General features: G+C 46.5%; 1 protein-coding gene across 2 annotated transcripts in view; it reads left to right on the forward strand.

Annotated features, from left to right (window-relative positions):
• The window catches only part of Vps13d (vacuolar protein sorting 13 homolog D), a 244,841-nt gene that overhangs the window by 198,558 nt on the left and 31,948 nt on the right, over nucleotides 1-14,335 (forward strand). For both annotated transcript variants that reach the window (XM_026397870.2, XM_077791173.1), the window contains 2 exons: nucleotides 833-965; nucleotides 3,831-4,026. In XM_026397870.2, the coding sequence (XP_026253655.2) occupies nucleotides 833-965; nucleotides 3,831-4,026 (329 nt within the window). The remainder of the gene's footprint in view (nucleotides 1-832; nucleotides 966-3,830; nucleotides 4,027-14,335) is intronic.

Consider the following 14,335-nt stretch of genomic DNA (forward strand, 5'->3'; position numbering starts at 1 on the left):
AAGTCTTTTTTTTAATATTTATTTTTTTAGTTATGGTCAGACACAATACCCTTGTTTTATTTATTTATTTTTATGTGGTGCTGAGGATCGATCCCAGGGCCCCACGTGTGCTAGGTGAGCGCTCTACTGCTGAGCCACAATCCCAGCCCCCTTTTTTAAAGTTGTTGATGGACACAATACAGTACCTTTATTTTATTTAGTTATTTATTTTATGTGGTGCTGAGGATAGAACCCTGTGCCTCACACATTCTAGGCAAGCGCTTCACCACTGAGCTACAACCCCAGAAGTCTTTTGATTTGGGTTTTTCCCAGATCTGGATTTGGAATATTTGCATGTAAATAAGATCCTTGGGATGGGACCCAAGTCTAACCATGAAATCCATTTATGTTTCATGTACCTCTTATGCACATCACCAGAAGATAACTTTGTACAGTGTTTTTGGAGCACCTGTGTTCTGACTCCACCCACCATGACGTCAGATGTGGAGTGCTATCTCAGCAGGGTTCAGGTTTCTTGTTTTAGAACATTTTGGATTTCAAATGTTTGGATTAGAGACGCTCCATCTTTGCTGTGGAGAGTAGATGTCATCAGGCCTTTCAGTAGTGGCTTTGCAACCTTGTTTCCCCCAGTGTGAGCCACCCTCAGCCTGTATCTGTCCAGCGTTTGAAAACCACTCTGCCAGGGCAGTCAGGAATTCCTAATTCAGCAATTAATTCCTCTCTGTAATTAGCATTTATTGAATCCTAACTAAGAGCAAGGAAAGTTATTTATTTAAAATAATAAAAGTAGTGCCAAGACTCTAAAACTCTTCTTGTTTCTAATCCATTCCAGTTTGCAGGGACGTTATCAGACGGCTTGGGGAAGACGATGGACAATCGGCATCAGTCAGAGAGGGAGTACATCCGGTACCACGCCGCCACAAGTGGGGAGCACCTGGTCGCCGGCATCCACGGCCTGGCTCATGGTAAGTCGCCTGCCACTGTCCCTCCCTCACAAGTGCCCTTGCACCGCCAAATGCTTAGAGAGAAAAGAATGCTGAGGTGGCAGAAGCCCTGGCACCACTGGCTTGGTCCCGTTGTGTGCCTGAAGGCCACCTCGTAGTGGAAATGTGGCAGCTGGTAAGACGTGCTGTTCGTCTCCAGGGCACTATGCACTTTTCTGTTCCTGGATGTCATCAGGCATGCTCTCCCACACCCCCTAGAATCCAGAATGGCCACTCAGGACTGCCTTTAGCCCACTGACAGTGAAAGCGAAGTTGACTGCCCAGTGTGTGGCCCACATGGAAGCATGTTCACAGGACCACAGAGTCACTGTCCACAGGATATAGGTGATGGCATAAAGTTGTCTCTCTAAATTTGAATTCCAGCTTTTTTTTTTTTTTTTTTTTTTTTTGGTGGGTGGTACCGAGGACTGAACCCAGGGCACTTGACCACAGAGTCACATCCCAGCCCTATTTTGTGTTTTATTTAGAGACAGGGTCTCACTTAGTTGCTTGGCCCCTCGCTGTTGCTGAGGCTGGCTTTGAACTAACGATCCGCCTGCCTCAGCCTCCTGAGCTGCTGAGATTACAGGCGTGTGCCTCTGTGCCTGGCTGAATTCCAGATTTTAATGCTCTGATTCCAACTTTCTTCCAACTTGTTTGCCTTTTGTTGCATTTTTCTCAGCAACTTCTGAGTATGGCTTTTAAGGCCCTTAAAACGCAGACCTAGGCAGTTCTTCCACCACTGTCCCTAGTCACACACAACTAAGCATGGCTCCCCAAATGTGCCCCAGGTCCTTGCTCACTCGGTCCTGCTGCCTACCCTGCCTCTGCCACACTTCCTTGCCTGTGAAAATCGTCCTCACCCTGTGAGTCCAACACAGGTGACATTTCCCCACTCCCCTCCCCAGTGAGAACCGTGAGGCTGCACATTGGCAGTGTGGGTCAGGTAGGTGTGTGGCCATCTGTGTGTGTGGCACGCTCTGCTGGGCAGTGAGCACTGAGAGCTGAGCCCGCCTCGCCTGACGCTCACACAGCTCCTGCTCAGTCATGGTGGTGATTGAACTGTCCACACAGATCCTCAGGCATCGCCTCAAAATCAAAGTTGCATCAAGACTGAGATCAGTCATGCCTATCTGCATTTGGAGAAAGAAGAGGGAATATAGATAATAAAAGTTGTGTTCTGTTTATGCTCAGGACATCGTGTTTACTGCAGAGTTTATTCATCAGCTTTCCCATTGGCGAGCTTTGGGTCAAAATGCCTTTGGTCTTGCTGAGATTGCTCGGCTGTAAGGAGAGCAGCTCCCAGGGAGGCTTCAGGACAGAAGTACAATTTGGCAGAAATTGATCTGTTTACAGACTAAAGTTGACTTTTGAGTAATCATTTACGATTAAGATTTAGTCATTCTATATTAACTGTAATGTCCGTACAGGGACAATTGAGGGCTATTTTAAAAAATATGAAATTCACTGTGTCTGATTGCCATTATCTTTGCAACATCTTTGCTGGATGGGGAGGGCATGTGTGCCCTCATTTTTTAGATGAATACATGTGCTGAGAACATAAGTGATTTGCTTAAGGTCATAAAATCACCTCCAACCAGGATTATACAGATGATGTCCACAGCCTCTCCACGAGCCACTTAGGCCAGCCTAGGGCTGGAAACAGTGGCCTCATCCAAAAGGGACCCTTTGAGCTTTGAGTTATGTAAAAACAGTGGCCTTCAATGAGATTCTTCCTTCAGGAAGAAAAGAGCTTTCAGAGATAACAAGAACCAGAGCTACTCAGCCTCCCTCATATAAAACTGGGAGGTGTGTGTGCCCCAGGTGCGTTGGTGTTTGTCCCACGGGCCTGGTCTGAACTCCTGCACTGCATGCACTCTGCCAAGAACTTTGCTCAAAAGGTTGGGAAGGGGCTACTGCCTCCCTAGAGCAATGGACCCAGATCCAGAAGAAACCCTGTGAATGTTAGTGCATTCTCACCCAAGGAGTTTCCTGTACCAATCTGTCTCACTAGAGCTGAAGAGTCCAGAGAGCACCCTCACACCCCTGCTTGTCAGAGGGTAAACATCCTGTGAGTGTCCCTGGCACAAGTCCTAGAAATGCTCCCCGCACACCGCCTGCCTTCCCTGCAGTGCCTGTGACCTCTGCAGCCTTTGCCAATTTCTGGTCCCTTCGGAGGCTGTTTCAGTCGTTGCTGTCAACTTGCAAATTATTTGCAATGTCTTTTTGACCTCGGTTGGTCTTTTGAAGCACCCACTGGGAGAGTTCTGGCTAGATTTGGCAGCTTTGGGGGGCGCCCCTCATGAAGGCTTCATCATTTACTACAACTGCCTATGTCTGATCTCAACAAAGTATGGAGTAGCTTTTACCCCATTGCAAACATTTGATGGTATTTGCTGGTCACGGAGTATTCTTGGAAAACAGAACATGTGTCTTTTGCTGTCCCTCTGCCTTACATTTCATGGGATCCCAGTTTCTTCAGCCTTTCCCCCAGGACACCATTTCTAGTCTCCCAAGGATTCAGTCCTACTCTACATCTTCTCAGAATCGCCTCTCTGCGGTGCAAGCTCCAGGATTGAAGAATGGCCACTGTTAGCCTCCCAGCTTTTTCTTTGAATTCTTAAACTGAAATACACTTTACTTCTGACCAGCATGTAATATGTGCCCTCTAATACTGGACCTAAGGGGCAGATCCACTGGGCTCCCTGTCTCTTGCCTGTCTGACACAGAGATTAACAGAATGCCCTTAGAGTATCATTCCCAATGCAAGGAACTGAGGAGTTTAGCTTTAAATGCTGTTGCTGTTGTCCTTGGCCAGGTTACAGTAGCCCTTGTCTCTTTTGCTAGGTATCATTGGAGGCCTGACCAGTGTTATAACCTCCACGGTGGAAGGTGTGAAAACAGAAGGGGGCGTCAGCGGTTTCATTTCTGGCCTCGGGAAAGGGCTTGTTGGCACTGTGACCAAGCCAGTGGCAGGCGCCCTGGATTTTGCATCTGAAACAGCCCAGGCGGTGAGAGACACAGCCACACTCAGTGGCCCCAGGTCAGTGGTCACGGGGAAGGGGATATGCGATTTCCAGTCCCGGTTTGCTGCGTCTCCTGATCCACACGAACGTGTGATCACACACTTCTGCCTTTGTTGTGTGGTTTTAATTTGAATACTTGTAACTGAAATTTCTGACCTTCCTAATACAAATACATGAACAGGGGCCCAAAAATTTGGCATGGATTTTTTCCAGAGATAGGTAGGTAGGTATGTGTTATCCTGTGTTGGGTTCTTCATTAGACAATCAGAAATAGGATTATATCATCACAGACTTCCCCAGTCACCGAGCTAAATGGACCCTCATGTGCCCATGAAGAAAACCCTAAGGTCATAGGCTGGTGGATCCTTGCCCCCTGCCCAGGGCCTAGTTCCAGAATCCATCAAGTTGCTGCTGACTACATGGATTGCTCTTCCTTAGTTTTCCTTTCACTTGAAGGCACTAGCCAGTCTCCCAGACTCCTTCAAAAAACAGAGCTGATCCCAGCCAGCCTTCCCCACCCCCAGCAAGTTGGCAGTTCTGCTGTGGGAAGCTGTCTTGTCCCGATACCAGCCGAGCCTGGAAATCAGAGCTGGCCTGTGTGGCTCCACAGCCCCCGGAACCCAGTCACTTAACTAGCTCTGCGTTTCAGTGGCCTCTTTTAGCTTCTCTTGCCAGAGTGACTAATTGGGAATCCTTATCAACAGAGGGTATAGTGTCATCATTCCCAGCCAAGCTGGACTCAGCTTAAGCCCAGAAGAATTTTGTTGCTGCCTGGATAATGGATGTTCCCGAGTGAGTTAGTGTGCTCTCTGAGAACACCCGGGCCTGGGCCATGTCCACACCCTGTCTTTCCCTTAAGTAGGATTTGAGGTGAAGTTGTCCCAAATTAAAATGAATCCATTTGTCTGCCACCAACAGTCCTTACCAGTGACACATTGCTGCAGTGGGCAAGTTGTCTGACCCTGTAGGCAGGGACCGTGCAACATGTCCTGCCAGAAGGTCTTCTGTCTGGAAGCAGCTGCCTTTGATTGATTGATTGATTGATTGTTATTATTTTTAAGGTCAGCAAACATTTTTTTCTTTCCTTCCTTTTTTTTTTTTTTTTTTAGTTATTTATTTTTATATGGTGCTGAGGATTGAACCCAGCACCTCACATGTGCTAGACAAGGGCTCTATCACTGAGCTACATCCACAGCCCAGCAGCTGCCTTTTCAAAAGGGGTCTGTAGAGTTTGCTTTAGTTAAGTTACATTCTATTCTCAGATACAAAGCTAAAACAATCCTTGAGAGTATTTTGAGGCATTTATGTACTTGTGGAAGGGTGGAGCCTTCAAAATTATCTTCAGTTAGTTTTTTGTTTCTTCTCAAAGCCCAAGAAGTCTACCTCCAAAATTTTGTTAAGACAACGAGACCTAAGGAAGTATAAACAAAACTGAAGAATTCCCAGAGAACCATCTTGTTCTTAAAATCCCAGCAGTCAAAGGAATGACTTATTTGTTCAGAAAAGATCTGGAGTACATATGTTAATATTTTAATAGATTCTTTTGTCCTGTTGAGGTCAGTGCACTTGGATTTTGTTCGTTGTTAGTTTGGCTGTCTCCATGAGCTGTTGTACTCTTTTTAGGGGCACAAGTAATGTAGCCATGGCTACTGCAGAAAAAAGGGTGTTCTTATCATCTGTACCAGTCATCCAGCATTGCCACAGAAGGTCTGACTTAGTGCCAGCCAGTGAATATCTGTCTTTTGACATTTCCAGGTAGTAAATATTGATTGAAAATCTCCCATGAACTCTGGACTGGGAATATAGCAGGAAACAAGACCGTCCCCAGCCTCAGAGAGCTTGTGTTCAGTCAGAGTAGCCTACATAAAAAGCTGTATAAATAATTATTTGCCAAAGTTGTGACAAATGACACCTATGATTAGAGGGTAGAGAGAGACGGCTGACTAGAGAAAGTGCAAGGGAGGAAGAAGGTGGCTGACCCGCAGGCAGGGGAGCCTTCCTGGGGGTTGGTCTAAGGGAGGTGACCAGGTAAGAGAGGAAATGACATCCCAGGTACAAGGGAACCATGTGGGCACCAAAAGAAGGAACTTCTCGCTGACCAAGTGCCAGTCCTTGCCACGGCCAGTCTCGTGCAGTCTTTGTTCTTCACTTATAAATGAGAATAAGACACTCCAGGGAGACCGAGGCCTATCCACAGCCACACAGCTGGAGGCGGAAGAGCCAGATTGAGACCCAGGCCCCACCTGTCCTCTCAACTCCTGGAGGTGTCAGTGAGTGGGAAAACCATGGTGCACATTGCTGGATGGGGTGGGGCACATGCCACCCATGCTAATGGGGGCCTAAGTGGCCCACAGTGTCCTTTATTGCCCCAAGATTCTTCTGAAGGGATGAGCAACAGCCCTTTCACCAGGTTCCTCAGTCCGTTTGTCCAGGTCCAGGTTATTAATGAGGAGCCATGTGTTAGAGAGAGAGAGAATTTGACCTGAAAGCAATGCATCAGAGTCCCAAGCCCTTTGCTTATTAGATCTGGGCCCTTGGTCACATCTCTTGGCCTCACTAAGCCTTAGTTTTTTCATGTATAAATTGGAGATAAATATAGTTGTCTGTCTGTTGTACCTCTCAGGAGTTTGAAGCCCAACCAGAATTATTTTCATGTGGAAGTGGTGAAGAGCTATAAACTACTATTCTTTTCAGATTGTATTAAAGGAGCCAGGGCTCCCTGCTGGTGGAGAATGTTCCCATTTGTGTTGCTGCCCTCTCCTAGGACACACTGGTTCTCCCCAAGGGAGCTTTTTCAGGCTTCCTGGAAGTGGGGTCTAATCTCCTCTAGCCTCCTGCTTGATTGAACAGGCTCCAGAAGTGTTACTCAGAGTGTCTCTCTCTCTCTCTCTCTCTCTCTCTCTCTCTCTCTCTCTCTCTCTCTCTCTCACTCTCTCTCTCTCTCTCACTCTCACACACACACACACACACACACACACACACACACACACACACACTGTTTGGACAACAGGGACTAACAAATGATTTGAAGGGATTAGAAGTGAGATTCTGACCGAGGGCTGACCTGAGCCCAGGGACCACGCCAGGAACAGAACCGAGAGTCCAGGAGCTCTTCCCTCTCCGGGGGAAGAGACTTTCTGCTTCTTTGTCCAGCTCATCCGAGGGAAGGCTTAGATCTTAGCATGTGTGCTTTAAGTGGCCCCATCTTCAGCAGAGGGTGGGAAAGTCAGCCATGACGCTGGGGGAACTCCTCCCAGGGGTCCATCTGGGTGCAGTGGCCTCACAGGCAGTACTGGCCCCTTTTTGTGTTTATTGGAACATGGTTTTCTTTATAAGGAACCCCCTCCTCATGTTCTTTGAGATTAAAGAATTTCCTAGTTCCTCTCCCTGTCGGAGTGTATGGGCACCACCCAACCTCTCCCGAGGTTTCCACGGGCCTCACAGTTCTTGGGAGGGCAGGTGGGGGTGAAGGGGGGGCAGAGGACAGTGGAGCCTTTGGCCTCATGTGGATATCATGGGCCAGTGTCCCCACTGTGAATATTAACTGCACAAGTATGTGTGGCTTGGAACTGAGACAGGAGGCCCTTTCCAAGGCCCTTTCCTCCTCTGCCTGCTCAGGTAGCATATTCTGGTCCACGTGTATCGGGCCACATTTGTCTGTTCCAAGCAAAGCTGGTGAGAATGGCACAGAGACAGCCATGCTGTGGCGTCCTTGATGCCAGGTGAAGAGGCCTGCTGCCAGGCCGAGCCCAGCAGGGCGCCCAGACACACGAGTGCCTGGTTCCCTGTGGGAATGTGGTGGCACCTGATGGTGGTGTTGGAGAGGAGCTTGGTAGGATACTGCAGCAGCTGGTAGCAGTGTCAGCGTGTCCATCTCCATGGAATGTCATGTCCATGAAATGAAAAAAAATATTGCTTCATCCACTTGAAGGGAAGACTGTCATAGCTCACCCGTGCTGTCCACTGCACAGCAGAAAGCAGCGCTGCCCCGGGAGGAGGCGCCTGCTGCACGCTCATATCTCCCCGTGTTGCAGGCTTTGGGGTGCAGGGCAGGTTAGGAAAGTGGTGGACGAAGATTTATGGAGCCGACCCTGATGTTTCCTCCATCACATTTCTTCACTTTTTGAGTCAAGACTCAGAAAGGCAGGGAGAAATGGGAGTTGGCAGAACTTGAAATATTTAAACTAATTTAGCAAAGCCCAGGAGTGTTGAGCTTATCTCATATTTAAGTTAGATAAGGAGAAAGGGGGAATTTGAAGGATAATGATAGATCAGTGTTTAAGAATATAGCCATCAGCACTGATAGTGTTCTGGAATCCCAAGACCCTTGTACTGTGTGTGTAGATGTAAATTCCAGTTGCTCGAAAGCTTTTGAGTAACCTCTGGGTTGATTTCACAGAAAAGATTTATGATGGGCATATTGGATTTTTTCAGTAAAAACACTCCCAAGATACCACCCAAAATTCGTTAATGATGCTTTCCATTAGTGGCCTCTTGGGTGTGAAATTGACATGGGTTTCCTTAGGGAAAAGCCCTTTTGTTAGTGACTGCACCTTCCCAGTGACTCTCAGGACAAGAGGGCTAAGACCTTATTGTGGTCACTAGCACCTGAAAGAGGACAGTTGGACAGGTCAGAAAAAAGTCAGCAGAGGGAACTTAGGACTTGCTCCCACTGGCCCTCAGGCTAGTTGGGCAGTTCTGCTTTTGTACGGGTTTGCATTGAGCCACTGAGGAACTGCAGAGGTAAGTACCCAGGGGAGGTCCGCATGTTCAGGAGGATGCACCATCATGCTCAGCTCCGCCCACCAGTGTTCCCTGTGAGGCAGAGGAGAGTAGGCCATACCCAGTGTATCTGGGCACAGAGCAAGTCCAGCATTTCTTTGGAGGTTCTTGTTGCCTTAAAACTATAAGGGAATTTTATGTTTTATTCCATGTTTGAGTAAGAAAATATTTTTAATTGCTACTCAGTAAGATTACCCTGTCAGGAATGCGCACCATGTCACCCTTTGGCTATCCCTGACACTTGTTGAAGAAGTTAGAGCACAGAGTTCTGTGCTAATCATCTTTTCATCACTGAGACCAAAAACCTAAGGAGAAAAACTTAGAGGAGGAAGTTTGTTTTGGGCTTGTGGTTTCAAAGGTTCAGTCCGTGGTCAGCCAGCACCATGCTTTGTGCCTGAGGTGAGGCAGATCATTGTGGTGGAAGGAAGAAAGGTGCTCAGCTCATGGTAGCTGGAAAGCACAGAGAGAGGAGGAGCCAGGGACGAGATCCCCAAGGGATCCCCAGTGACTGGCTTCCTCTTGTCACGTGCTACCTGCCCACAGTTACCACTCAGCAATATCATTCAAGTTACTACTCATCAAGGGCTGGGGATGTGGCTCAAGCGGTAGCGCGCTCGCCTGGCATGCGTGCGGCCCGGGTTCGATCCTCAGCACCACATACCAACAAAGATGTTGTGTCCGCCGAGAATTAAAAAATAAATATTAAAAATTCTCTCTCCTCCCTCCCTCTCTCTCTCCCCTCTCACTCTCTCTTTAAAAAAAAAAAAAAGTTACTACTCATCAACTGGATTAAGCCATTGACAAGGCTATAGCTCTCATAATCTGATCATTTCACCTCTGACATTTCTGCATTGCCTAACACGCAAGCTTTTCAGAGGACATTAAAGATCCAAAGCATAAGGAACTTACATGATGAGTTCTGCAGATTGACAAGGGTGAAAAGCTAGGGGTTGGTTCTGTGTGTGACCCTGAGACTGCCTCTCATCTCGTGCACATCTGTGTAGAGGCTTATGACCATCTGTCTGTGGAAGCTAGAGTGTCAGCATGGCCATTTCCACAGAATGTCATGTCCATGAAATGAAAAAAAAATATTGCTTTATCCACTTGAAGGAAAGGACTATCATAGCTCACCTGTGCTGTCCACTGGGGGGTGACCATGTCATCTGTCCTCTGCTTTGCATGTGGTGTGAGAGAGCCATGTCTCTTCACCTCCTGAGCTCCCCAGACCAGGTCTTTCCAGAGACTGTGTGGCAGTGGGTGGGTCATCTCCCCACCCTCGGGCTCCTGAGCAACCCCAGAAGAAGAAACAACATCAGGAGCTGTGTTCCAGCAGTGGCTGTCTCACTGGGGTCTGAAATCATGCTAATGAAATTGCAGGGTAAGATATTTTTAAGAAACAGCCTTCATGCCTTATAAGTTAAAACTCCTCTCATAGGAACACATGCAGAAGAATCCTATTTTCTGAGACAGACTCCTTCCCTCTCGCTGAACTCTAAATACTGCACCCCCCTTTCACTCAGAGGCCCCAGACAATGCCGTCCTCATTAGAGCGTAACTTATGGCAAGCTCAGATCTGCTGCTGGAAGAAAGGAGCCAAGCGTGTATGTTCGTGCACACACATATTTGAGAAAAGCCTTTCCATTTCTGAAATCCCATGACTCATTTTTATGCAAGATTATCTGTTAGGGGGAAAAAACACTTTTTTGGTCATGGTACATTATAATCGTTTCTAGAAAGGAGAGCGTCTAATTTTTGCCATTTTTGGCATGCAGAGATGACTGACTTCATGGAAACAGCATAATCCTGATCCCCAAAGTAAAAAAATCACCTCAGCTTCAGCGTGCACATCTTCAAAGTCCAGTCACCGAGTCTCGGTCAGCAGGGTCGTGCACAAAGCCGGATAGTGCGACGGCCACTGATATGGCTTTTGCCATTTAAAAATGAAATCACCGAGCCGTTGTACATATGTAGTCCCTTCTATGTTCAGTGAATCCATGTTTTTCAACTGCAGGGTGATATCTAGTCCTAAGTACACATAAAATACACAGTTGAGATTTTGGTTTGAACTTCTGACAGAAGAGGGTACTGCAGGGTGATATCTAGTCCTAAGTACACATAAAATGCACAGTTGAGATTTTGGTTTGAACTTCTGACAGAAGAGGGTACGTAGTTCTTCTGGAGGAGAAAATGTATTTTGTGCATTAAAGAAGGATGAAGAGGCGTTTACTGTGTGGAATTCCTTTGCAGAGGCTCTGGATTGGATTGTTTTCAGGTTTGGGTGACTGCTGCTTGTCTCTCAGGGTTCCCCTGATAGCATCGTCCCTCTTTGCCCAGGGTGAAATTGGCATCTTCCTAAGGAGACAGTGCAGGTTGGAGTTGAAATGCCTGCTCCCTCCCCAGAGCCTCGGGCTGTGAGATGACTCCCTGCTGTGGACCAGCAGAGACCTGAAGCCTTAGTTGTATTACAGTAAAGGCTGGTGAGCTTTGGAGAAGGAAAGGTGGGAGTGGTTGTGAAAATTCACCTTTATCTAGGATTCTCAAAGACGGATTCTTGCTAAATCTCTCACAGTTTGTCCAATGGGAGAAAAATAAGATTGAATTAGAAAAACATTTTTGTCACAGTATACTTGTGACAAGTGAAATAGTGACAGTGTACTTGTGACAAAGAAATAGTGTTTTATTGTATTGTTTCCATAATTCAGATCAGGTTAGTAGTGTTACTAATCCACGTCCTTAGGGATTTACACTAATACATAATGATTTCTAATTGGCACAGAATTTGTACATATGGAGCCCTTTAGAACAGAAGATCTAGGGCTGGGGCTGGAACTCAGCAGTAGAGCACTCACCTAGTATGTGCGAAGCCCTGGGTTCAATCCTTGGCACCACATATAAATAAAGATACTGGGTCCAACTACAACTAAAAAATAAATATTAAAAAAAAAGAACAGAGAGCCTAAAAATGTGTTCTAGGGACCTCTGTGGAAGCCCAGATCTATAACATTAAACCTATTTTTATATGTTCATGCGTTTCTATATGATTTCATACATACACAACAGTTTTTATAACAACATTCTCTGGTGAGCGTAAAGTGGAGTTTTCCCAAACCTGCACGTATGTGCTGCTGCAGGACTGAGTGGAGCAGCAGTTGAGGGAGTACAGCTGGTCTCTAGGCAAGAGGCAGAGATTTGCAAACATGTAAAGCTCTGCCCGCCTCTCGCCTTCAGTGACTTCAGGCATGCTCCTGGCTGACACACGCACCTGTACCTGGTTAATTCCCTTGACGCGCTGTTCTGTTTGAAAGTACGGTGATGATCCATCAGGATGCTGGTAAATAGCACGTCTTGGTGATGGTGGATTAATTAGGATTATGCTGAAGGAGCCACCGTAATGTGATACTCCACTTGGGCTTTCTGCCAATAGTTGTCAGCCCCCTGGTTGCTCCTGACTTTTACTGGGTTTCTTAAAGTAACAATGAGAAAGATTTTATCGCACATCAGAAAGACCTCTTACAGTAATTCACCTAATTTAGTCCTTCACCTTCACCTACTATCCCAATAAATTCTACCTCAGCAGCATGGTAAACGCTGAGATTACTTCAAGAACAAGGTCCGTCTTGTCATAAGGCCAGTTGGTTGTTAGCCCGACCCCACTCTGTCAGGTAATCCAGAGGGTGTGTCTGTTTCAAAGTTTACTTCTCAAAACCTCATCTTTCTCCCCTGGCAAGGCTGGTGGAGAGGACAAGCCCACGGTATTTGGATAAACCCCTTTGAGCTCCTGTGGAGAGCAGCTTTCTGAGGATTTGTTCTGTGTTAATACCAGACAGCTCCCGGCGCATTGTCCCCACACATACTTCAAACATCGATAATGGCAGGGGTGACCCAAGCTGTATCATAGAATCCCAGGGACTGCAGAAAACTTCAAAGGGGAGTCAGAGCAGAACCTCACCTCTCCTTGGGAGGAGTATGGATCCCAGGAATCTGGCTGGAGTCCACCGTGGCCTCACTGAGTACTGCAGGTGGACGGGGCAGGGCTTATCCGTTCCACAGACTTCACTGATTGACCCCAGCAGCACAATTAAGGGTAGTAACAGCTGGCACCTGCCCACCTCCTAAGGCAGAGCAGACCAAATTACCACATGTACGTTGCTTTTATATCCTTAGTGGAAAGACACAAACCTCAAAGAGTTTTTATGTTTTTGTTTGAACTGTTGGGTGTCCCATTAATTTGGGTTAACCAATTCTGAACTTGTGATTTTTTCAGGTACAGTTGCTTAATAAATATAAACAAATTGATGGTAGAAAGGCATTAATTGATTAAATATTGAACCCCTGATATATTCTGTGCATACAATAAGTGTTAAGTACTCAAGAATATTTAATTGAAGCCAGATGCTTTGAAGAAATCTTCTAGGTTCCTGAGAATCACCACGCTGTTTGGTTTGTGTACTAATACTCTTAAACCAGTTTTATGTATATTCATTAAAGCAAGTTTCCTATAACTTTCTTGAAGTACCCTTTATTAGTGATTTGACTATTTGTTCTTAAAAACAACAAAATTGCTTTCGTATGTTGTGATGGTGTGTGTTCAGAGGAGTGGGTAGTTGCAGGTTTTTCTTTATTTTTTCTACTTGATTATCAGGCCCATCACATTTCTTTTGAAATAAGTAACTTCAGTTTTACTAATTGTTTATTAGTTAATGATCATTTGATTTTCTTCAGTTATTCTTATACCTTAAATGCATTTAATAAATATTACCTACTACATAATTAACAAGAATGGTGTTTTAAAACCTATGATTTTTGACCTGAATTATCTTGCTGTAACAAAATGTTTCTTTATCTTTTCAAATTATGTTCTGTTGTATCAAAGTAAATACATGTTAACACTTTTAAAAGTCAGAGTCTTTCTGAATATCTGGACACTTTGGCCTGCAGCCTGCTGCCCACTGTCCCCGCCCTGACAACACCTGGCAGCCACTCCCAGCGCCTCCGCTGTGCCCTCACTCGGGAGGAGTTTGCTCCGGGTTTTAGAACCGGCACGGCCTGGCTCCCTTTCCCACCTTGCAGTGTGGCCGCATCGCCCTCTGGTATTCGTCAGTCCAGCTCCCACGTCATGACCATTGTGTGGGTAGCGTTCCAAGCGCAGCCTCTCAGGTGACCCTGTCTGTGTTCCTCATTCAGCTCTTTGGCTTGTCCCGCCCCCAGACTCGTCCGCTGCCTTGGTTTTCCCTCTGCACGTTTCCTAGTTGACCCTCAAATTCACATACGCTCAACCTTTCAGCCTGGGTTAGTACCTCCTCTTTCCTTCTTTCCTTTTCTTTCCATCTGCCCATTGCTAAGACTCCACCAGCTCCTCTGTGCGTTTGGGCTCCCTGGGTCACCTTCCTAGAACCGCTCCCTCCGAGGCCTGCTCCTGTGCGTGCTGGCTCTGCACAGAGCTGTTTGCTGGTGCTAATCTGAGCTTCTTCCTACCTTAGGTTTGGTCTTTTTCCTCTCTGAATAGAGAGTCTTCGGGTGCTTGGTGATTCCTGACCATCTCAG

This window comes from Urocitellus parryii, chromosome 11, assembly GCF_045843805.1.
Source record: "Urocitellus parryii isolate mUroPar1 chromosome 11, mUroPar1.hap1, whole genome shotgun sequence".
In the NCBI taxonomy this organism is placed as follows: domain Eukaryota; kingdom Metazoa; phylum Chordata; class Mammalia; order Rodentia; family Sciuridae; genus Urocitellus; species Urocitellus parryii.